The 24,550-nt window shown below is 45.5% G+C and overlaps 1 protein-coding gene across 1 annotated transcript in view; it reads left to right on the top strand.

Moving 5' to 3' along the window:
• The window catches only part of Fstl4 (follistatin like 4), a 421,445-nt gene that overhangs the window by 387,226 nt on the left and 9,669 nt on the right, over positions 1-24,550 (top strand). The window contains exons 9-14 of the mRNA XM_036197831.1: positions 3,819-3,980; positions 4,295-4,429; positions 5,752-5,778; positions 7,088-7,206; positions 9,104-9,253; positions 17,874-17,981. Of these exons, the coding sequence (XP_036053724.1) occupies positions 3,819-3,980; positions 4,295-4,429; positions 5,752-5,778; positions 7,088-7,206; positions 9,104-9,253; positions 17,874-17,981 (701 nt within the window). The remainder of the gene's footprint in view (positions 1-3,818; positions 3,981-4,294; positions 4,430-5,751; positions 5,779-7,087; positions 7,207-9,103; positions 9,254-17,873; positions 17,982-24,550) is intronic.

A 24,550-nucleotide genomic window follows, 5' to 3' on the forward strand; every position in this document is an offset into this window, starting at 1 on the left:
AACGGGAGATCTTCCTAATCAATGACCTCCCTTGAATTGTTACTCTTTCTTAGGCTATCAGTAAGATTTTATAGTTTTTATCACTTGGGTGCAGTCTGTTGTCTGTCTGGTCGCACTGATCTATAGGTAAACTATATTCATTTGTGTGTTTTGGTACCAGCTCTCTATTGTAGTCATGTGATCATTATTGTCTTTTGGGGGTTGGGTCCTAGAATACAGCTACCTAAAACAACCATTGTTCACTATTATATGGTACAATCTTAAATGTCTCTCTAAAAGACTGAGGAGATGGTTGAGTACTTACCTAAGGACCAAAGTTCCAGAACCCACAGCAGGTGGCTCACAACCTCCTGTAATTCCAGTTTCCAGTGACCTAATGTTCTCTTCCAGCATCTGAGGGTATTACATGCACATAGTGCACATACAGACAAGCAGACACATACATTTAAATAAATTTAAATCCTTTTTAATTTTAAAATGCCCCCATGGGTGTTTTGAACATTTGGTCCTCAGTTTGTGGTATTATTTTGAAGGCTGGAGAGTCCTTAGGAGATGGGTCTTGGTTAGTAGAAATAGGTTCCACTATGCAAGGCTTTGAAGCTGATACTCAATTTCTACTGACCACCTTCTCTGTGTTCTGGGTTGGTTACAATATGAAGAGCCTCAGTGGCACCAGAGAGAGAGCCTTTCCCACCACCATAGCTTCCCACCAACGTGAGCTGAGATCCCTTAAGTTCTTTCTGCTGAGTGTTTGGTCACAGGGGTTGGAAACATGACATCATCCTTTAATATGGACGTCCTCTGTGTCTTGCCTTCCTTAACCACACCAGTGAGCTTCAAAGTTAATGTTGCTGCCTTTACTTTCTCTTTTTTCTTTTTCCTGAAAGGAATGGTACTGTTTCTTCTTTTTATGGGCATATTCTTCATTGTAGGAAGAAAACATCATTTTGTTCCTATTTTCTTGAGACTTACACACCAAGAAATGGGGTTTGGGTCCTTTCCAAAGGCTCTTTAGGTGCTTACTAAGAAAAACAAATGATTTTCGTTTTGGCCACCTTTGGCTTTGGATTATAGCTTTTCTAGTAGGCCCTGAGACATATTATATTCAGAGTATGTTGCTATTTTTTATGTATGTGTGTCTGCATGTTTATATGTGAGGGTGGATGTACACATGCCTCAGCACACGTGTAGATCAGAGGACAACCTCAAGTGTTGTTCCTTGCATTCCATCTTGCCTGAGGCAGGCCTCTTGTTCCCTGATGCTGCTCCATGAGCATCTGGGAATTCTATTGTCTCTCCCTCCCATCTTGCCTTAGGAGAACTGGGATTATAGACGCATGTCCTCATACTTGCACATCAAATGCTTTGTCCACTGAGCCGTCTCTCTAGGCATTCTTGAAATGCCTGAGAGACAGCAGTTAACAGTGTATGATTCTGATTTACATGGGACTCTAGTGGTTTGAATGAGAACAGCCTCCATAGATTCAGATGTCTGATTACTGTGTCCCATTTGGTGGAGCTGTTTGGGAAGGATGAGGAAGTATGGCCTTGTGGGAAGAGGTGTGTCACTTGGGGATAGGCTTTGAGATTTCAAAGGCCCACACCATTCCCAGTTAGTGATCTCTCCCTCTGTTTCCAACTCTTGTATAAGATGTAGGCTCTAAATGACTGCTCTAAGGCCATGCCTGTCTGCCTGCTGCCATGCTCCCTACCATGATGGTCAGAGACTCACCCTCTGAACTGTGAGCCTCAAAGAAATGCTTTGTTCTATAAGTTGTCTTGGTCATGGTTCTCATCACAGTGGTAGAAAAGTAACTAAAACAAGGACCAAGTGAGATAAACTCACAGCTTGTTCCTACACATGTGTGAGTGTGCGCACGCACACACATATGTATGAGCCAACTCTATAGCCCCTAAAGGTTCATTTAAATGATCCATTTCATTGAGATCTTTGTTTTTATTACCTATAATTTAATACCGCTTTCTCACATTGTTAAACCCCTTTGTAGTCTTTCTCTAGTTTTTCATTGACCAAACTTGCTCTTCTTACAAACAGGCTCAAAGACTTACTCATCTGTCTCTCTTGGCTTTTGAGTTGAGTCCTCCATTTTACTTCTGCTTTCTCTAGGTTTGCTTTGTGGTTTCCAGAAAATCTGCTATGCATAGATGGAGATCTTACAAGAATCTGAGCTCACTAATGTTCAGGTCCTGGACAGTCCTCAACTAGAACCTTGGTTTTTCTAGAGCCTTCTCAATTCACCCATCAGCCTCAGTGCTGTGAGCCACCAAGCTCCACCTCTGTGCTCTAAGGTCATAGCCTCCTTACTCAGGTCTGTGTATTCTACTTGAACCCCATTCCTCTCTCTGCCCAATGAAGGTGTGAGGAAAGCTCATCCTTTCCTGTATGAACCAAGGGTGTCAGAGAACACCCGTGTTCTTAAAAATCATCCTCACCTACATCTCAACTGGCCCCACTTACCCCCTTGATAGCTTGATCAGGGACAAGGCCACTCTTCTATAGCCTAGGACTCTCCCCCCAGAACCTTGACAAAGAGAACCAGGGAGAGAGATGCCACAGACATCTTGCTCTTGGGGCTCCCTGAGCTTAGTTTGGATTCCACCCCCCTCCAAACTTCACCCCAGAGGTCAGCCAGGGCAATCCTGGAAACTTGAGCTGAGTTGGTAGATTCTAAACAGACCCCTGAGTGTCTCCTACAGCAATTGCAGATCCATTGCTCCTAATGAAAAAAAAATTCTTTTTTTCCTCTGTCCACCGAGCGTGGATCACCAGAATGGTACCTTCCTTAGAGTCCATTGTTGGTGGCACCGGCTCCTCCTATGTACATATCGAGTGCTCTCTGTTCATCCAGAGAAAATTCTCTCATCTAAAATATCACAATTCCTCCTTTTAATGGACAAAGGAGCTTTCAAATAATAAGAAAACAGAGTTATCCACTTCAAGAAGAATCCATCCCCCACTTTCTGAAGGGTGTGTGATTTAATACTCAAGTATGTTTACATAAACTCTCAAATCCTGGTTTTAAAGCATATAGAATAAAACATAAGCCCTCGTGAATATGGGAAATCATAATGCTTTTATTTCCAGGAGGGGAACTTTCTCCCCCCAATAATCTCCACTTCTCCAAGAGCCTTTGCCTACAGCCTGCCCTTGTAAGAAGGACCAATCCACTGTGCTCATCTAGCCCATGGGTCAGGTAGCATGCCCAAGCTGAAACTTAACTACCACGGGCCAGAGACAAGTCACTCCCCAACCAAGGAGGACACATCCTTCTTTCATGCTGATTCTAGGGCTTAGAGAGTGAAGAAATAAAAATGACCCACTGGAAAATCAATTGACTTCCCCACAGTCATGATGTAATTAGCAGCCCTGCCAGTCAGTGCCCTTAAGTGCTTCGTGAAGCATTTCCTGCAAGAAACTAAGGCCCCGTCCAAAGGCTTTCCGATAACAGGAATCATACATCTGAATTTCATTCATTCAGAGATAAATTCCAATGGCTGTTGCTCTTTACATGAAGCAGCAGAACAGCATTAACTATCTGGATGTCTTTCCATCATATTTAGAACAAGAATGGAAGCCATGAGTGACAGAGTCCCACACTGGATGTGTTTATAGCTTGTGATCCATTTTACAGCCTTTTCCCTCAACGCTTGAGTTGCTGAAGACATCATTGATAGCTGGTTCAGAGGCTTCCGGCATCACCTCCTGGCTTCACCCTCTGGAGCGGGGGTCTCAGGGTTCGGCTGCGGCCCAAGAGCGGGTGTGGGTCTGCTCTCACTGTCACTGTTCTCATCCATAGTGCCACCAGTCATCCGTGTTTATCCAGAGACCCAGGCACAAGAGCCTGGAGTGGCAGCCAGCCTGCGATGCCACGCTGAGGGCATTCCCATGCCCAGAATCATTTGGCTGAAAAATGGCATGGATGTCTCAGCCCAGATGTCCAAACAGCTCTCCCTCTTGGGTAAGAATGACACAAGAATCCCAGGTAGGGAATGAGAGGTAAAATCGTGGCTGAGCCTGTGATGACTGGCACACAAGTATCATGGGCATCTGTCTGAGAGGCCATTTGTTGGCCAGATTCCAGGGCATCCTCTGCATTTCAGCAGTGCCAGCCTGTCCTGGGCCCAGTCCCATGAATGTTGCCTGCCCCCAGCCACACCCAAGGACTATGTTTTCAGCCCAACCCTCTTCAGAGATCCTGAGGAGGTGGTGGGGAGGGCATGTGAAAGGGCGTTCCCCCTGAGAGGGCCACCTGAGCCACTGTCCCTTCTACAGCCAATGGAAGTGAACTCCACATTGGCAGCGTTCGCTATGAAGACACAGGGGCCTATACCTGTATTGCCAAGAACGAAGTGGGCGTGGATGAAGATATCTCCTCCCTTTTCATTGAGGACTCGGCGAGGAAGACCTGTGAGTCCACTATTGGCTCTGAGATCCTCACTGAGCCATTTGGGAGTGTTAGGGGGACAAGGGGAATGCATTAACTCTCCAGTGCCATAGTCACCAACTGGGAGCCTCTGAAGGCTGGGATAAATCTATTTCCTCTGTCCACAAAGCTAGATACAGACAATGACCATCTCAGGAAACCTAGACAGCCCTGGAAATGTAGACAACTGATGTCTCTGGTCGGGACACAGAGCCCAGGACCAGAAGGAAGCCCAAATACCCCAGCTCTGCTCCTGCTTCCTATGTGATAACTGGAAACTTGGTTCCAAAAGCCTTCAGGCCCCCAGGTGCTCCATCCTAGTGGCCTGGAAGCTCTCAAGGCACAGTGGTCCCTTCTCATCTATGGTTTTGCTTCCTTTGATCTGAAATTCCAGAAACGAACCCTTTAAGTTTTTGTGTTTGTTTTTTTTAATGTGTACTTCTGTGTGCAGGTTCCCATAGAGGCCAGAAGAAGGGGCTCTCAATCCCTTGAAGCTGGAGTTAAAAGTGGTTATGAGCTCCCTAATGTGGGATGCTGGGAACTGAACTCTGGTGCCCTGGAGGAGCAACATATGCTCTTAACCATTAGGCCATTTCTCCAGCCCCTTTAGTAACTTTTTCATCACAGTGTGTTGTAATTATTCTATTGTATTAATAATTTTGTACTACTTGATTTATAAATTGAACTTCATCATAGGTATGTAAGCATAGGAGGAAACAGGCAGGAATGGGGTTCAGGACTGTCTGGTTTGGGGGTGCTACTGGATTAGTATACAGCTAGAAGCAGCGTGGCCTCTCCTCTCGGAATCATCACCCACCCTCGTAGCCACTGCCTCCCGTGGTTCTGCAAGGTTTCCTGGCATGAATGACATTTAGTTCCTTTCCCTCAGACAGACTCCAAACTAAGCCTTTATCATTGAAAGAATGTTCTTCCTTAGAGAGTCCTAACTGAAAAGGACTTTCCTTGAAGTGACCTAGGAAATCAGAGAGAGATGCTACACATTTGTTATTGTCCACAGAACCAGGGAGTAGGGATTAGCTGCTAGGTTCCCAGAACCCAGCTTTAAAGATTCAGTTAGAAAGCAAAAGCATCCTGAGACCCAGAAGTGTCCTCCCGGGTCCAGCGTTGTGGACTGATACTGTTGCTGGGCCAATGGGAGATGCAGAGTCTCCCAGTGCTGATCGGGTACTGGAATGTCCCTCAGTGGGGTGAACCAAGGAATCACAGCAAGGAAGGTTTGACACTGTCTTTTTTCCTTCTCTTCTGGCTATCATGTTACGGCTCTCCTGATTCTCGGCTGCTACAGTAGCAAACATCTTGTGGCGGGAAGAAGGTACTGAGTGTGACCGTCCTGTGTCATGATTGTAATCACATGTGTTCTTGGCTCCACCGTGGGCCACCTTTCCCTGACCCATCAACCTTTCAGAGCCTATGTACCAGGGTCGGGGGCTCATAGGCAAACTCATGTGGCACACTGATGCCCAGACCCAGCTCAGTCTCCTGAGCATTGGGCACTGAGCCTAACACAGTACATGTGAGGGATGGGGGCCAACAGCCCTTAGTGCACTCTCTGGCTGCCGTGTGCTCTCAGCTTGAGCTCTGTGTCTTTTAAACAATGGTACACTGCTAGGCAGAGGTTGCTGCAGAGGGACTCGGGTTTTCACAGCAGAGACTTGTAAGGGAACACAAGTCATCTGGGGTCACTGTGCACTGTAAGGACCAAAGGCACACTGAAGCCCCCTACAGCTGGTACAGGGCTGGTAGGTGCTGCATTCAGATTAAATGATGAAGCATCGACCAAACCCCATCTCACCTCAGTGACTAAATGCTATGCCCTTCTCTGCTGATACTCAAGTCCTGGGGAGGGGATACAGAAGGCAAGAGGAAGGGCACTCTCAAATCTTAATAGGAGAAAGATGAGACCAGACAGCAGCAAAGGAAGCTGGGAGTTCTCTGGAGCCCCATAGCAGAAACTAGATTTCAACAGCACCTTCTAGGGGGGCGGATCAGGAGGCTGGGTCTCCTGTGAGGTTGATTTTGTGTTGAGTGACTATTGACTCTCACATTCCCACCCACTGAGAGAGCACTGCACTCAGCCAAAAATGTAGCTATCTGTGTCTACAAACCCCATGTGGGCTACATTAAGCTGTCGATCTAATGTTGGCTCTTCTGGTGATTGACTTTCAAAGCAGCCCAGGCAGGCTGTGCCCAGAGTCGGTGTTTCAGCCCAAGGTTTACCAGGGGGGCCATTCACGACAGAGGGGTTTTGGCATGATGCTCCAGACAGAGATGCTGGGGGCAGCGCTGAGGCATATGCACATAGCTAGCCTCATAAACTCTCCAAGGGACACCCAGGATTAGCTCCAGATTTCTGCTGGGTGCTCCCCAGACTGGGTATCTTTGGGGGACTGGGTTCCAGATGCCCAGCAGCAAGTGGGTACTGGGTACTGCAGAGCTGTGATAGGATATATTGGTTCTTCCCAGCCTTGAGGACACTTCCACAGTCCCAACTGCATCAAGTATTGTAGATGGGCTGTCTCCCCACCAGGAAAGTATGTTATACCCTCTACCATGCTGCTGCACCTTGTGTGGCCCTATCGGTGGCTAGAAGTTAGTGACTACCCAGTGTTCACTCCTCCCAGGCCTCAGCGTGGGAAACATGTTCTATGTCTTCTCTGACGACGGCATCCTTGTCCTCCACCCTGTGGACTGTGAGGTCCAGAGACACCTGAAGCCCACAGAGAAGATCTTCATGAGTTACGTGAGTTTCTGTGGCTGAGGCAGCATACACGTCACTCACAGTCAAAATCCAGAGGTCATGTTCCACGTGTGCATGCATGTATGCATGTGAGACTGGGTTTCTTCAGCTCTGGCATAAGGCACGGGTGTGAGTCCAGGCTAAGAGATGAGCATGAGGCAGGGCACTTCCACTCTCCCTCTCTCTCCAGCAGTTGTGAGGGCACACTGGGTTCCTGGTCAAATAATAGACAGCAAGGTGAACAGACAGCATCTAGACAGGTATTCTTGCAGTGACCTTTGGCATGGACACACGTAAATGAATGTTGAGTTCCAGAGGTGCTACCAATGAAACAGGAAGCCAAGTATCAAGTGACAGGTGACAAGGATGGGGGTACATCCAGGGCAGCCCTCCCCACTACCATTCCCCTGGGTTACTCTGTTCTCTGTGGTTCCCTCAGCCTACCTGTCCCTGAGCTGTAGCTCTGTTCTCCAGGACTGTAGTGTCCAATGATGCCAAGTAGGGAAGACACTCGAGAGAGAGGGGCCAGGTGTGGGAGGCAGGGCATTTGACACACCTTAGAGTTGGGGGCACCTGTGAAAGGACCAAACAGGAACTGAAGAGACGGGATGTTTCTCAGCTGAAGATGCAGGTCTGGGCACCATCTGCTGTGAGTGTTGTCAACAGCTGAGGAACGGACAAGGGCGTGTGCCATTGGCGTGGGAGGGACCTCCAACAAGAGTCCTGACCCATCAACAACTCAGGACAGACAGACAAAGAGAAACCAGAGATCAGGAGCACAGAATTATGACGAAGTGACAGAAATCCAAGAGAAGAGGGATCACAGACAGGGAAAACAATGTTCCCAGCTTTAAAACTATAGAGAGGACCAGAAGGAAGGAAGAAAGGCAGGCAGGCAGGCAGGCAGGCAGGCAGACAGGCAAGGAGATCCTAGTTTTGTACAGAATGAGCCAGACTGGAGAGAAGGAAGGAAAGGTTGATTTTAGACATACAAGTTAGAGATGCCCATTAGTCACCACAGTAGAGCAAGAGCAGCAGGTGAGAGTGGAGTTCACAGATAGGCTTAAATAAAGACGGAAACTTGGAAAAGTGCTTTGCTTGCAAGCATGAGGAGCTGAGTTAGAGATCCTTGAACCCACATTTTAAAGGGGGTGTGGATGGAGAAGTGGCCCAGCAGTTAAGAGCACTTGTTGCTCTTGCAGGGGACCCTGCACTCACATGGTGGTTCACAGCCATCTGAAACTCCTGTCCCAGGAGGTCCGATGCTCTCTACTGGCCTCCAGAGGCATCAGGCACACATGTGGCATACATACAAATACACAAGCAAATCTCTTTTTTAAAGCACACATTTGTAATCCCAGCCTGGGGAAACAGGCAAGCAGATTGTAGGGTTCATTGGCTAGCTAGCCTAACCTACTTGGCAAACTCTAAGACACTGAGAAACCTTATCTCAAAAAGAGTAATAGAAAAATGAGGTGGGCAGCATTGGGGGAGTGGCATGGCCCCTCAGGCCTTGTGCAAATGTGTACTTATATGAGCATGCACACACACACACACACTTGAGAGTGGTAAGTGTACAGACAGTACCTAAAGCTATAGGTTTCAATAAGATCAACAAGGGAACAGACTTCAGAGAAGAGATCCAGGAATGAGTCCTGAACTGTTCCACACAGAAAGATCTGCAAACTGAGCACATGGTGACATAGTGTTGACCTTGATGAGGAAGATGAGGGTCCAGTGAGAAGTTAATGACATGGCAGGGCTTGCGTGCCATGTTCTACATACGAATCCCAAGGAGTTTAAGAGAGAAAAAGGGGATCCAAGAGGGTTAAGGAATAGGGACCCCAGAGATGTTGGAGAGGGTAGAAGAACAGATACATGGCTGTCTGTCTCCTTACAGGAAGAAATCTGTCCTCATGGGGAAGGAGATGCCAGCCAGCCTTGCCAGTGGGCATCTGCAGTCAATGTCAGGAACCGGTACATCTATGTGGCCCAGCCAGCCCTGAACAGAGTCCTTGTGCTTGATGTTCAAGCCCAGAAAGTCTTACAGGTAACAGCTCTTGGAAGAAGTGGGGAAGACTTGAAATCCTGGGGCAACACCTGCTGCATGCCCACTCCCCAGTTCCTGTGAGAGGGGCTTAGCCTGTGTAGTGGTCTATCAATTATACATTCCTGAGTACCCAGTACTATTGTAGATGAACAAATTACTGCAGTCCCAGGCACGAGATTTCAGTCAGGGAGACAGAATGCAAAGCAGAGTTCCAGGGCACCGTAAGAGCTGTGGAAAGCAGGGTTAGTGTGACCATAGAGGTGTCAGACTACTCCAAGAGGTCCTCACTCTGGAGCTGAACAGAAGCTGGAATCTGAACACTAACACAGAGACTGTGGGAGCAGCATGCAGTGATGAAAAAAGTGGAGACGGTGATCTTAGGAGTAAACAGAAGCCCCTTGAGGGTCCTGGGGGCCAACTGTGCTGTAGAATAAGATCAAGGCAGAAGAGAAAGCCACTGAAAGGTTTCTGAGCATCAATACAGCTGCTGCTTTAAGAACAGCAAGAAGCCAGAGCAGGGGTGGGTGGAACTTGTTCCAGACACAAGATGGTGGCGGCATCAGAGGGCCATGATGAGAAATCAGCAGATTCACTTGGTTATTTGTAGATATGTGTATGTGCACGTGAGCATCAGATGCCCTTAGCTGGAGTTACAGGCAGTCATGAGCCACTTCAGTACTAGGAACCTAGCTTCAGTCTTCTGGAAAAGTAGCAAGCACTCTTAGCCACTGGACCGTCTCTCCAGCCCTCGTAAAATTCTTCCTGCCAGGTTAAATGTAAAGCTTGAGAGGAGACCAAAAGGGCATTGTGTGGTTCTTTTGTTAGCTTGAGCATAGAATGGTTATATCATTTATAATATTTGATAGGTAAATTATGGCACCCAAGACATCCCATTCCCAGGAAACTGAACATTGCCTTATATAGCAAAAGGGACAGGACAGTATAAGCATGGCCAAGGATTTTTCAAGTCAGGAGATCCTGGAAGATTGCAACAAGTATTTGTGTAAGGGAAAGGAAAATTGGACCGCAGATGGGGGATTAAATATGAAATGGTGTCAGATATTAAAGAGCTATCTCAAGTAACCAGGTCAAAGGAAAGATGGAGGCTGCAGCTGTCAATCTGAGTACCACCATCCCATGGCCTGATTAAATCTAGAGAACGGGCTGAGATCACCCAGAGAAGAAGTCAAGGATGGAGGTCCCAGGCTTTCCCACATTCTAAGATGAAGAAGCAGAGAGACAGACATCTAAGAAATCGCCTGAAAGGAAGAAATCCTGGGGCAGGTGGTACTTCACAGGCAGAGAGGGTCTCCAGAAGGCATTAGTGGCCTCTGATGTCGAGTATTGCTTTGGATGTTAGGAAATCTGAGAACTGGCCATTGGATTTCCTCTTACCACATCATAGCCCACCTTAGTTAGAACAGCTAGGATGACAACCGTCAAGACAACCCTGGAGAAGGGGACTCAAGGCAAAACGATAGGGGAGAAAGTGTGGTGGGAGACACAGGCACCTGTATAGAGGGCTTGCCGTGCAAAACTCAAGAGTATAAAAATGAGGAAGGAGTGCCAAAGAAATGGTACCCCAGAGTGTGCATGCTAAAGGAATAACCGTTCCCGCGCTCCTCCATGTGTTGTTGTAGTAGACAATTGTAGTGGACTCTAGTGCACACAGATGGGGACACCAGTCTTGGCCAAGAGGATACCCCTCCACTAGGTACCACTAGGCAATTCAGGGGGCAGGAGGTAGATTTCTTTCTTTTTTGTTTGTGTTTTGGTTTTTGGGGGGTTTTGTTTTTTGAGATGGTTTCTCTGAGTAGTTGGTAGATTACTTTCTTTTGGATTTTTTTTTTCAGTGAAACAGAAGGAAGATTATCACTAGGGCTGAAGGTTTGAGGAGAAAGGTAGAAACTAAGGGTGGGATTGGACTGACCAGATACATGTGCAGCAAGGAATTTGGGCAATACTGATTACCAACTGAAGGATTGGGACTAGAATTTAACCAACCAGCAGCGTTGTCTCTGTCCAGCCCCTGTGAAATAGCATGTGCAAAGAACATTTGATATAGCCGGAGCTGTGCTTTTTCCTGGTTTATGCAACAGGTTTTCAGTTTGGTTCCCATGGTCAGAGAACACATTCAGTAACTTTTATCTTTTGAACTCTACTAAAGCTTATTTTAAAACAGAGCTCATGATCAACTTTGACAAATGTTTCATGTTTACTTTACAAGAACATGTATTCTAGTATTAGATGAGCTATTCAGTATGTGTCAGTTATGTCAAGTTGATTCATTGTGCTGTTCAGCTCTCCTTTCTTAAGTGATTCGTTTTGTCTGGTCTATCAACTGCTGAGGTGTGTTTTTAAAATCCACTGTAGCTATAAAGTTATCTCCTTCCACAAGTTCTATCCATTTTTGCTTTAAGATTATAGTCTCTTCCTAGGGGAAATATTCTTTTTTCCCCTCACAAAATATCCCTTTTATCTCTGGTAATGCTGTGAATCTGGCTTTTTTAAATAATGTTAGTATAGCTAAATCATATTTTAATTAGCATTGCTACATTTTTCCATCCTTTTACTTTCCAGCCTCTCTATGCCTTATATTTAAGATGTTTTCTCATAACATGTAAGTTTTCTCTACTTTAACTATCCTAGTTTTTTACTTAAAATATTTGATACATTCATATTTAATATAATTTGTACAGTTGAGTGCTTCTATCATCTTACCTTTTATTTAGCTTGTTCATGTTGCTTGCTTTTGGCTTTGCCAATGATTTTTGGGTTTTTTTTCCTCTATTATTGAAGATGTACTCATGTTATTAGTATTATAGAGAATGCAACACACATCCTTACACTGATACTATCACATGTAAATGGTTACTTCATGTCTTGCTTTCTTGCTACTGTGCTAATGTACTCTGACAAAAGCACTTAAGGGAGAAAGAGTGTGATTCTGATCACAATCCATTATTGTAAGGAATCAGGTAAGAAGCCAAAGCAACAATCATGGTACATCGATAGTTAGAAGCAGAGAATAGGGCTGGAGAGATAGCTCAGCAGTTAAGAGCACTGACTGATCTTCCAGAGGACCTGGGTTCAATTCCTAAGACTCACATGGCAGCTCACCACTGTCTATAACTCAAGCTCCAGGAGTTCTGACACCTCCACACAGATACACATGCAGGCAAAACACCTATGCACATAAAATAAAAATGAACAGAAAATAGTGAATTAGTAGCTGGGCAGTGGTGGTGCATGGGAGGCACTTGGAAGGCAGAGGTGGGTGGATCTCTGTGAGTTTGAGGCCAGCCTGGTCTACAGAGTGAGTTCCAGGACTACACAGTGAAACCCTGTTTCCAAAACCAGTGAATTAGTAAATGCAGGCTAGTTCTTAGCTCACTTTCTCCACTCTTAATCCAGAATCCCCGGCCTAGGGAATGGTGCTACCTACAGTGGAGGGACCTCCCACCTCATTTAACATAACCAAGATAATCTGACCTAGACATGCCCAACTGCCCATTTCCCAGATGATTCTAATTTACGTCAAATATAAAGGTAGTAGGTCTTTCCTTCCATCCATCAGCTCCCAAATGACGACACAGAGACTAATTATGAAAGCTCGGCCTTACCTTGAGCTTGTCCCACTAGGTCTTACAATTTAAATTAACCCATATTTTTAAGTCTACAATGTGTCTTTTACCTCTCTCCCATTCTGTGTGTCGACTTGTTCCACATCTCCATTGCATCTCCTGTGGGCTTCATTCATCCTCTTCTCTCTGCCTGGAAGTCCCGCCTCTCTCGCCTGCCTAGCTGTTGGCTGTTAAGCTTTTTTTTTCTTCTTGGTTTTTTGAGACAGGGTTTCTCTGTGTAGCTTTGTGCCTTTCCTGGAACTCATTCTGTAGCCCAGGCTGGCCTTGAACGCACAGAGATCTGCCTGGCTCTGCCTCCCGAGTGCTGGGATTACAGGTGTGCGCCACCACCGCCGCCCAGCTGGCTGTTCAGCTTTTTATTACATCAATCACAGCAATACCTCTTCACAATGTACAAATATCCCAAAACAATAAATTTTAACACTAGCCATCACATTTCATTTTCTCAACATTAAAATGCTAACTCCTTTAACCTTCTTCCTGTCTTTTGTATTATTATGTACTACTGTATATAAATATACATACATATATCCAGGCAATAACTGATATTTACCCATATATTTATTTTCTAGTCCACTTCATTACTGAGGTAGGTGGTAGTTGTTCTAACAACATCTCACTCCATAGGCCAGGCTAGCCTTAAACTCATAGTCCTCCTGCCTCAGTTTTGTTTGAAGTGAAAATATTTTCTATTTCTGCATAATGCTAGATGACAGTTACCTTCCTTCAACACTTTAAGATACCCTCCAGATGTCTCCCTTTGCTGCTGGACCAACTGTACCTTCCCTCTCTTCTCTGAGTTCCTCTTTGGTCAGCGCTTTAATCGCAATGTTTTTCATGTGGTGATCTTTGTACTTATTCTGATTCAAGGTTTCAAGAGGCTCCTGAGTTTGTGAACTGAACATTTAACAGATGGGGAAATTCTCAGCAATTATGTCTTTAACTATTCTGCTGGCTCAGGCTCACTTTCTTCCTCAGGACCCCCATCTTTAAAATGATTTGTCTTTCCATCATATCCCACATGTCTTCTCTTGTTTTATATGTCCTACAATGTGTCTTTCAGTTTGCTAATCCTACTTTCTCCGTCATCTAATATGGATTTGCCTATTTACTATTATATCAGATAATTCATTTTTACCATCAAATTTGCTAATTAATTCCCAGCTTCATATAAATTCTTTTTTGTTGCCGTTTGTGTTTTTGGCTTTTCGAGACAAGGTTACTCTGTGTAGCAGCTCAGGCTGTCCTAGAACTCGCTTTGTAGACCAGGCTGTCCTCGAACTCACAGATCAGCCTGCCTTCAGAGTGCTGGGATTAAAGTCTTGTGCCACCACCACCTGGCTTCATATAAATTCTTAATTGTCTTCTTGTGGCCCTTCACATTATGATTTTGAAAAGTAAAAAGATATCTGCCTCTTGAAATGCCTAGTGATTTTTTAATCCAAACATTCTACATATTTTTAGGTTGTAAAGTCTTTAAATGGCTGTCATCCCCCAGAAGGGATTTAGCCTTTCATCTGCTTGGCAGAAAGAGTAGCAAGTTGATCATTTTCAAATTTCTTGAGGGCCAAGTCTGCTCAGTCCATCCCCTAATCCGGGGGCTTTTAACTCCGCTTCCTGCTCCTGCCTCACTTCAGCCTCACTGAGCGCAGTGAGACCGTGGAAAATCCCATTCTGAGTGTAATCCACTTTCGGCTTAGTTCCTCAGCTCCCTCTTTCACAGTAGTGAGCATGAGCATGAAATCTCACAGGACGAGGTTCAGTAGAAAGGGAAGACAATGGCTACTGTCTAAACACTGAGGAAATTTTGCAGTGAAGAGAGCAGATGAATGGGATGCATGCGAGAGAGAGTCTTTAAAGAGAAAGATCAAGGGCTCAGCCATTCAAGTAGCGCTACCATGGGACAGAAAGCTCCCAGGAGAATCATGGCAGTGCTGGGTGCCAAAGCCTTTGTTAAATGTATTAGTCACTTGTCAGGCGTCTGGCCACAGCAACAAGACAAGAAGCAACTGAAGGGAGAGGGTCTGTTTGGGCTTGAGGCTCCAAGGTCTGGTCTGTCATAGCAGCAAGCATCTCCAGTATGGATTGGCTGCTCATCTTGAGTCCACAGTCAGGAAGGAGGAATGAAGGCTGGTGTTCGGAATGCCTTTTCCTGTTTCCCTTTTCAGTGAGCCTTGGGCCCAGTCTGTGGAGGGTGCAGCCCAATTCTCCTCTCCTTGGTTAAACTGTTGCATGAATCCTACTTGGTCTTAATAAAAAAAAAAACCTGACCCTGGGCTGGAGAGATGGCTCAGTGGTTAAGAGCACCGACTGCCCTTCCAGAGGTCCTGAGTTCAATTCCCAGCACCCACATGATGGCTCACAACCATCTGTAATGGGGTCTGGCGCTTTCTTCTGTGTACATGATAAATAAATAAATCTTTAAAAAAAAAAAAAAAAAAAACCCTGACCCTGATATATCAGGATGAAGCTGAAAGATCAGAGAAGCAGAGCAAACCACCACCTCTTACCTCACCAACTCCTGTCTCCTCAGTCTTGTATTCCTTTCTCTGCCCAGCCATATCACTTCCTGTTTCAACCTTCCTAGTGCTGGGATTAAAGGTGTGTGATCCCAAGTGCTAGAATTAAAGGTGTGTGCCACCACTGCCTGGCTCTGTTTCTCTTTTAGACTGGATTAATCTCATGTAGTCCAGTGTGGCCTTGAACTCACAGAAATCCAGACAGATCTCTGCCTCCTGAGCACTAGGATTAAAGGTGTGTGCCACCACTGCCTGACCTCTATGGCTAACTCTGTCCTCTGATCTTCAGGCAAGCTTTATTTCCTAGATTAGAAATAATATATCACCACATTAAACCTCTCCAGGAACATGCTCACAAGCATAGCTCGAGCTGTATCTCCTGGGTGATTCCAAAACCAGTCCAGATGGGAGTGAACACTGACCACCAGAGAAAGTGAAAGCAGGGGCCAGGAAGCGGGGAGACATGCCAGGCTCGGTGAAGGCTAGAAAAGTAATTAGAGATTCTCCTTGGGACTTGGGTGGGCGCTATCAGTTAGAACAAGGAAGTGAAGTGAGTCATGACAGCGGGGAAGGAAGACATTTCAGTAGGGGGCAAAATCACAAGTTCAGTTCTGCACATTAGGGGGAGGTCCTCAACAGAGAAGATGTGGGACGAACCAACTCTCAGTCAGGAGGAAGTAGAGAAGCCAGGCAGGTCAGTGGAGGACTTCTAAAAGGGAGTGGTGAGCACATGAAGTCCTGTAAAGTTAAGAGGGGGTCATGAAGTGATGGATGAACTTTCGAGGAGGTCTGGGACACCTCACCACAGTGACAGAAGTAGAAAATGAGAAGTGGGTAGGAGGCTCTAAAGACAGTTATTTAGGCAAGTTTGGGCCAATGTGGACAGAGATGGTCATTGTTCCCCCACAGACTAAAAAGACTAGAAGATGGATGAAAGTGAAATTTCAGAAATTATGTGATGAGGTATAAATTATGTTGGTGGAGGGAAAGCCACTAAAACTGTGGAGAAAGTGGGGCTTTGGGGACATGTGCTGTCTAGTTTTATGTCAACTTGATACAAGCTACAGCCATCTGAGAGGAGGAAGCCTCCATTGAGAAAATGCCTCCATAAAATGGTGCTGCAGCCAAGCTGCCTGTAGGTCATTTTCTTAATTGATGATCAGTGGAGGAAGGCCCAGGTCATTGTGGGTGGGGCCACCCTGGGCTGGTTGTCCTGGGTTCTATAAGAAAGCAGGCTGAGCAAGTCATGAGGAGCAAGCCAGTAAGCAGCACTCCTCCACAGTCTGTGCATCATTTCCTGCTTTCAGGCTCCTGCCTTGTTTGAGTTTCTGTCCTGACTTCCTTCAATGCTGAAGAGTGGTGTGGAAGCATAAGCCAAATAAACCCTTTCCTCCCCAAACTGTTTTGGTCACGGTGTTTCATCACAGCAATAGAAATCCTAAGACAGGGCTTATCCATATGGATTTGAAGGCATCAAACATAGCGGCCAAATGGGCAGAAAAAGATGACAGAGAACCTGTGTCAGCATCTTCACTGAGCATGGGGGTTATAAGAAAAGCTGGTGGTCCATAGTCCAGTGGCATGAGCATCAAGGAACAGTTTTGTAACAAAAACTATACTGTGGGGCTGGAGAGATGGCTCCACAGTAAAGAGTGCTTGTTGATCTTACATAGGAGTTGAGTTTGGTTCCCACCACCTACCTAGTTGACTCATAACCATCTGTAACTCCAGCTCCAGGGGTCCAAAGCCCTCTTTTCTGACCTTCTCAGACACCTGAACTCACATGCAACATACACATAGTTAAAAAAATAAATAAATAAATAAATAAACTACACTATAAAAAGAAGAAAAGAGCATTCTTGTGACAGGGCCTTGGGAAAAGCTATAGCCTGGGCAGGTAGCAAACTTTCAGGTGCTGCAATTTAAAAGGGGAGTGTGTGCCTGCCTGCCTGAAGCTGTAGCCTAAGTCCAGAACCTTCAACTGACTGACGTGCAACAAAGAGGTTGCATAGAGCCGAACAAAGGTAAGAGCTGGGTAGCAACAGGTGGCCTCCAAATCTACCTCAGATGGTCATGGGAAAGGACCAAATCACCAGAACCCAGATTGATGCTGAGGGCCCAAGAGGCCCCCAAGATGTCCAGGAAGACGCCCCCTGGAGCTGGTTCTTAAGTGGAAGTCTCAAAGACTCTGTGCTCAGTCTTGGTTGGACCTAGGATACTTTAGGTGAGATACGAGCAAGAAACTAAGTTCTTCGAAGAGAGACTCATGGAGTCCCTTGGCCTCTGAGGACAAAGCCTATGTGAAGGCTTCTACACTGAGTTTGCAATCAGAATTTTTGGCTAGGGTTTGAGGCCAGCTTCCCAACTGCCCTAGTGAGATAACCACAAACACAAAAGTCCAAAATGAGCATCATGTCAGCCTCAGCAATGACCAACTTGTCACTATTTCTTTTCAAGTCCATAGGTGTGGACCCTCTGCCAGCTAAGCTGTCCTATGACAAGTCGCATGACCAAGTGTGGGTCCTGAGCTGGGGGGATGTGCACAAGTCCCAACCAAGCCTGCAGGTATGTGGAGCATGTTAAAAGCTGGCACTCAGCCTATAGCAAGATTCTGTTGCAATAAAATAATTGTCTCATGCTTCCCTGGATGGCCACCTATCCAAACTATTTCCACAAAGGCTGGAGAAGACAGCAGGAAACAGTCTTAGTAAGCTTTACCTGTCCATCTGAGAAGAAACTCTCTGTTGAGAAACTGCTTAGAGCAGAGTGGCCTGAAGGCATGTCCATGGGTGAATAGTCTTGATTGTTAATTCAAGTAGGAGGATCCAGTCCACTGTGGGAGGCATCATCCCTTATACAGGTGGTTCTAAGCTGTATAAGAAAGCCAGCCAAGCATGAGCCTGTACCCAAGCTGGCAAGCAGCAGTCTCCAGGTTCCTGCTTGAGTTCTAGTCTTGACTTCCCTCAAAGATGAACTGTGACTGAAGTGTGAGCCAAATAAATCCTTTCCTCCCTAAATGGCTTCAAATCAGAATATTTTATTGTACCAACAGAAGGAAACCAGAAACAGACCCGAGCAATGCTCCCATTAGGCAATTCACAGGGCGTCTTCAACCAGGACTACTACTGCAAACACTGTAAAATGGTCAAATTCTAATGTCCCGAAAACCCAGTCCCTATCCAGCCCCACCACACCTGCTTCTCCTGAGTAACTCTTAGAGTCAAATAGGATGAGCCTCTTGACTGTCTGGACTCCAAAGAAAAGCAAGATTTTCTTCTCCTTGGAATGAACAGACTGTCTAGAGAATAGTGTTAAATCAAGTCCTGAATGTGGGCTCTTCCCATTTGCTTTCTGTTGTTATAACAAAATGCCTGAATCTGGGTGATTTATAAAGGAAAAAAAAATCTGTTTTTTTTCATGGTTTTATCTAAGACCACACAGCTCTATCTGGTCAGCCTCTGGCAGCTGGGCTGTCTGCCATCATGGTGGACATGTAGAAAATGGAAGCAGATGTAATTGGAAGGGGTACATGTGCCAGTGGGTAAAGAGAGGCATGATGTTCCCATTCTTGTGAGAACTCACCCATCCTGGAAGGACTGCCTTAATCCCTTCAGGAGCATAGAGATTCATGAACTAACAGAGCCCAAAAAGGTCCCACTGCCTTTTAACACCACATCATCGGAGGCTACACCCCAACATGAGTTTGGTGGAGACACCACTCTGTTGAAACTATAGTTCTAACCAATAAACAGGAGCAGCAGCCCACGTGCTGAAATCCACAGAGAAAGCACACAGACTGCTAGGCCACAGAAAGGGATTTCCACTTGGTCCTGGCCCACTCATCGTGGCCCTGAAACACCTACCCTGTACCTGCTGCCTCCAAGAAGAGGCTGGGCTCTGCTGATCTGTGGGAATCCTCCCCATGCCAGCTAGAGTTTGACAGTAACTGTCATTGGGCGGGCCTGGTCCTGCCTCTCTCCCCAGGGATCCACTCAGCCCTATGAAAAAGTCACTTGGTGGTCAACTCAGTTCTCCTGAAAAGCAGTGCACAGAACCATTTGCATACATGGAGGAGTTAACTCATTACATGCAAATGAATGATTTGGCCACTAGGGTTGAATGTCTTTAGAATCCACAGAAGTAAATGGAGACAACTCTGCCCTGTTCTCGAAGCCCTTGTTGGACCCAAGGGGAAGATACCAAGCCCAGGTCCAGTAAACCTGACAATCCAAAGAACTTACAAAAAAAAAAAAAAAAACTTGCTGAGAACAGAAAACGAGCTGGAAGAGCTGTGGGGGATTGTATTACTCATTTTTCTCTGTAACCAAATACCCTCTGAATTGCTTGCGGGCACAGCCCATCACAGCAGGGAAGCACAGCAACAGGAATGCCTCCCAGGTGTGGCAGTGGGAAGGGATGACTGCCTGCTCACATCTCTGTGGCTAGGATGCAGACAGGGTACCACAGACAAAGTCAGGCTGTACTGTCAGGGTCCTCCCCACCTCAAGCAGCCCACTTCTCCAGCGATTATCACCTCCTGACACTGCGTCACCAGATGGAGAACAAATGTTCAAACCCATAAGCGTGTGGGGGACATCACACAACCAAATCACAACAGGGACAGATTTCATAAGAATGCTGAGAACTAAATCCAAAGAGACTACCAGAAAATTGGTCTTATTCAACTAAAAATGAATGCAGTTGGCTTCCTAGTTTAAAACTGCAGTAATTTAGAAAGAGGAAAAAAAAAAAAACTGCATCTTTATGAAGTGACCTGTAAGAAAAAGAAAATCTTCCTGAAGGAAAACCTGTGAAGATTTAGAGATGTGGAACAGAATTCCTTAATATTTAGAGAGAGGGGGTGGGGAGTCACGGTTAGGATAGAATTAAACAGGAAATGTGCTAGGCATGGTACTACTCACCTATAATCCAAGCATTGGAGAAGCTGAGGCAGAAGGATGCCCACAAGTTCCAGGACAACCATGGTGACATAGCGAAACTATTGAAAAAGAAATCCAACAAATTTGGAACATAATTGCTGAGTTAAAGAACTGTAATCATGCCAGGCACTGGTGGAACAGGCTGGATCTATAAGTTGGAGGTCAACCTGGTCTACAAAGTGAGTTCGAAGACAGTCAGGGCTAAATAGAGAAACCCTGTCTCAAAAACAGAGCTGTCATCATTTGGATTCAATAAGATTTAGGACTGGAGAGAGGGCTCAGAGTAAGGGTGCTTACCACACAAGCCCAACAGCCCAGGTTCAAATCCCCAAAAGCTGTGTAAACATGGAAGGGGAGAACTAACTCCACAAAGCTGTCCTCTGCCCCACACACATGCACCATGGTGTGTGCATGTGTGCTCATACACTCGTTCTCAAAGAGGGCTCCACAACTCCCAGTCCTAAGCAATGAGAAGTAATATGTCTCTTGGTACTTTTTAGTAAAATTCTGGAACTCCAAGGAAAGAAACTCTGACAAGGGTTTGGGGCTGAAAAAAACAAATTGCCCATAAAAGACAGACAATGGGGTTGACATTAGACCTCTCATCTGCAACAGTAACTGAAGACCACAGGTGACATCGACATTGGAAGAACAAAGAGCTGAGGGTCGATAGTCCTGTCCAAGCAGACGCCACTTACCCAGGAAGACAAGAGGGCGTGTGTGAGCATCCAGGGGCTCAGCACTAAAGAAGCCTTGAGGGGACATCAAGGGAAGATATGACAAGCATCAGATGAGCCAGATCAGAGACATTATCAGTGTAGAGAGAGAAAGGAGGCACAGCATTGAGGGACAGAGGAGGTTTGAGAGAGGGCTGGAAGTGTATATACTACTAAATAAGCTGGAGAATTGGGGACTGAAAGATAAATAAAAATATAATAAGTGTAAGTTATTGTAATCAAGAGTGGGTGGAGGCAGGGCAGAGTAAAAATGCAAGTCTCACTTTCTTGGGACAAGGATGGAGAAAATGTTGGAGCATGAATATCCTATTTCTCCAAATACCTCTTTTTAGGTTTCGTTTGGTTTGGTTTTTTAGACAGGGTTTCTCTGTATAATAGTCCTAGCTGTCCTGGAACTCACTCTGTAGACCAAGCTGGCCTGGAAATCACAGAGATCCACCTGCCTCTGCCTTCCAAGTGCTGGGATTAAAGGTGTGCTCCACCACCGGGCTAGAATTCTTTTTCTCAATGATTTTTTTTTTATTTTTATGTGCATTGTTGTTTTGCCTGTATGTATGTCTGTTTGAGGGTGTCAGATCCTAGAACTGAAGTCACAGACAGTTGTGAGCTGCTGTGTGGGTGCTGGGAATTGAACTCAGGTCCTCTGGAAGAGCAGCCAGTGCTCTTAACCTCTGAGCCATCTCTCCAGCCTGCTTTTTTTTTTTTTAAATGTGCTTGGAGGTGACTATAAATAGTGTGCTTCCCTGACATGCATAGAGCCCCAGACTCCCTCCCAGGCACCACAGAAAATCATACATGGTGGCGCACACCTGTAATCTCAGAACCTGGGAAGTAGAGGCATGAAGATCAGAAGTCCAAGGTCAGCCTCTACTCCACAGTGAATTTGAGGCTAGCCTGGGCTACTTGAGAGAGACCCTGTTATTCATAAATTTTAAAAAAAATAGAATGATTTGATTGGGCTTTAAAAAAGAAAAACAGGGCTGGAGAGATGGCTCAGAGGTTAAGAGCACTGGCTGCTCTTCCAGAGGTCCTGAGTTCAATTCCCAGCACCTACATGGTGGCTCACAACCATCTGTAATGAGATCTGGCACCCTCTTCTGTATACACAATAAATAAATAAATCTTTAAAAAAAAAAAAGAAAAGAAAAGAAAAGAAAAACACTGGGAGGCAGAGCCAGGTGGATCTCTGTGAGTTTGAGGCCAGCCTGGTCTACAGAGCAAGACCCAGTACAGCCACCAAAACTGCACAGAAAAACCCTGTCTCAAAAAACCAAAAGAAAGAAAGAAAAGAAAGAAAGAAAGAAAGAAAGAAAGAAAGGAGAAACATTAGAAATATTTTTTTTCCAAGAAATATAACGCCAAGCCTAGTGACACTGGCCTATAATCACAGTTACTCAGGAGGTAAAGGAAAGAGGGTCATGAGTTCAAGGCCTACCTAGATAGTAAAGTGAGTTCAAAGCTAGCCTGGGCAACTTAGGCCTTACCTCAAAAAAGAACAAGAAGTGTGGCAGAGAGATAGCTCAGTCAGTAGAGTGCTTGTGTTACAAACATTGGGACCTGACCCCACCCCCAAGCCCATAGAGGGGAAAAGGTGAAATGTGGTGTCAGCAAGATGGCTAAGTGAGAGGGGGCACTTGCTGCACAAGCCCCACCCACCAAGTTCCATCCCTAGATCTCACAGTGGAAGGAGAGAAACTGACCCCCAAAAGTTGTCCTCTGACCTCCACATTCACTCCTGCGGTCTCTCATACAAAACCAATCTCTCTCTTTTTTTTTTAAAGCTGGATATGGGGGCTCTGGGGAGACTGAAACAGGATGATTCCTGGGACTCTAACCAGCCAACCCAGTCTACATAAGCAAACCTCAGGTCAATTCAAGAAACTGCCTCAAAAATAAGTAAGAGGGATATAGAGTTAAAGAGATGACCCAGAGGTTAGAGCACTGGCCGCTCTTGCATAGGACCCAGATCTGGTACCCAGCAACAGAGTGACTCACGGCTATCCATAACTCCAGTTCCAGGGGATCTGATGCCCTCTTTTGACCTCTGTAGGCATGCATATGGTACACATCCATATGAGCAGACAAAACAGTCATGCACATAAAATAAATACCTAAAATATATTTTAATTAAAAAAAAATGGTGCACCAACACCCAAGGCTGGCCTCTGGCCTGCATCTGTGCATGCTTGCATTTCTGAGTTAAAGGGACCAGAATGCAGCTCCACGTTAGAATGCTTTCCTACCACATCCAAGGTCCTAGGTTTAGTCTCCATTACCAAAAGGGGGAGGGGAGAAAGACATGAAAGAAATACAGTAGAAGTAATAAAAGGAGAGACCTCAAGACTTGAAACCGTGTAACAGTTGATCAAAGGGATGCTCATGAGAGAGAATGCAAGGCCTGGGTGAGGTGGCTTCGAAGTTAAAAGCTGTAGACAGCAGGAGAGACTTTCATGATGATGAATAGCTATGTGCCTGACAATGTAACTAAATGTATAAAGCAGTGATTAAATATAATATAGCTTGATCAAAGATGGGCCTAAATTGTACATACCAAGTAGAGAAAATAACACATTGAGGAAGTCCATCCACAACAGACAAGGAGCTGAATTTAATATACAGAAAACATTTCATCTCATAGAGTTCTTTCACATGCATATAGACACAAAAGTATTTCACTAATCTAAGAAAAGTGTCAAAGGTTTTGCAAAATTAGATGGTATAGGCTGTAATCTGCTATAATCAGAAGGTAACCTGGGTGCTAGAGAGCGGGCCCAGCAATTGAGTCCTTGCCACTGTTGCAGAGGATCAAGTTTGGTCCCCAGAATCCACAACAGGAGGCCTACAACCACCTACAATTTGAGCTCCAAAAGATCCGATGCCCGCTTCTGCCCTCTTTTGCACACGCATATGTGCGCGCACACACACACACACACAATTATTTTAAGTAGCCTTAAAAAAATGTTCCTAGATACCAATAAAAAAGTAACCATGCACAACTATGACCCTGAAACTCTGAATGCTAAGACAGAAATATTGGGAGTTCAAAGCCAGACTGGAATATATAGGGAGACCCCTGTACCCCAAATCTAAAATACACACAATGAAAAAGACTACAGGTGTGGGCAAAGATTGTGCTGTTAATACTTGTAAAGCATTGGAAGTATTCTACCCCTCCTTCTAAATATTCATTATTTAGGAATTCGTTAAATTTTGCCCTGGCTGTGTGGAGATGAGTCCATGCATGAAGCAACCAGTTTTGTCCATAAGGCATCATCACCAATTTTACTCAGTGGTTCTTACCCCAGGCCCAGCTTTTAGCGGCCTCTAGCATGTCCCTCTAGACGTTACTTCTCAGTTGGCACTGTCCACTCATTTAAGGTCTCAGCCTCTTTGTCCCCTCCCTTCTATCCAGGTTACCCCTTATGCTACTATGCCATCTGGGTATCTCTCCTGAGAT

This window comes from Onychomys torridus, chromosome 8 (assembly GCF_903995425.1).
Source record: "Onychomys torridus chromosome 8, mOncTor1.1, whole genome shotgun sequence".
NCBI lineage: Eukaryota > Metazoa > Chordata > Mammalia > Rodentia > Cricetidae > Onychomys > Onychomys torridus.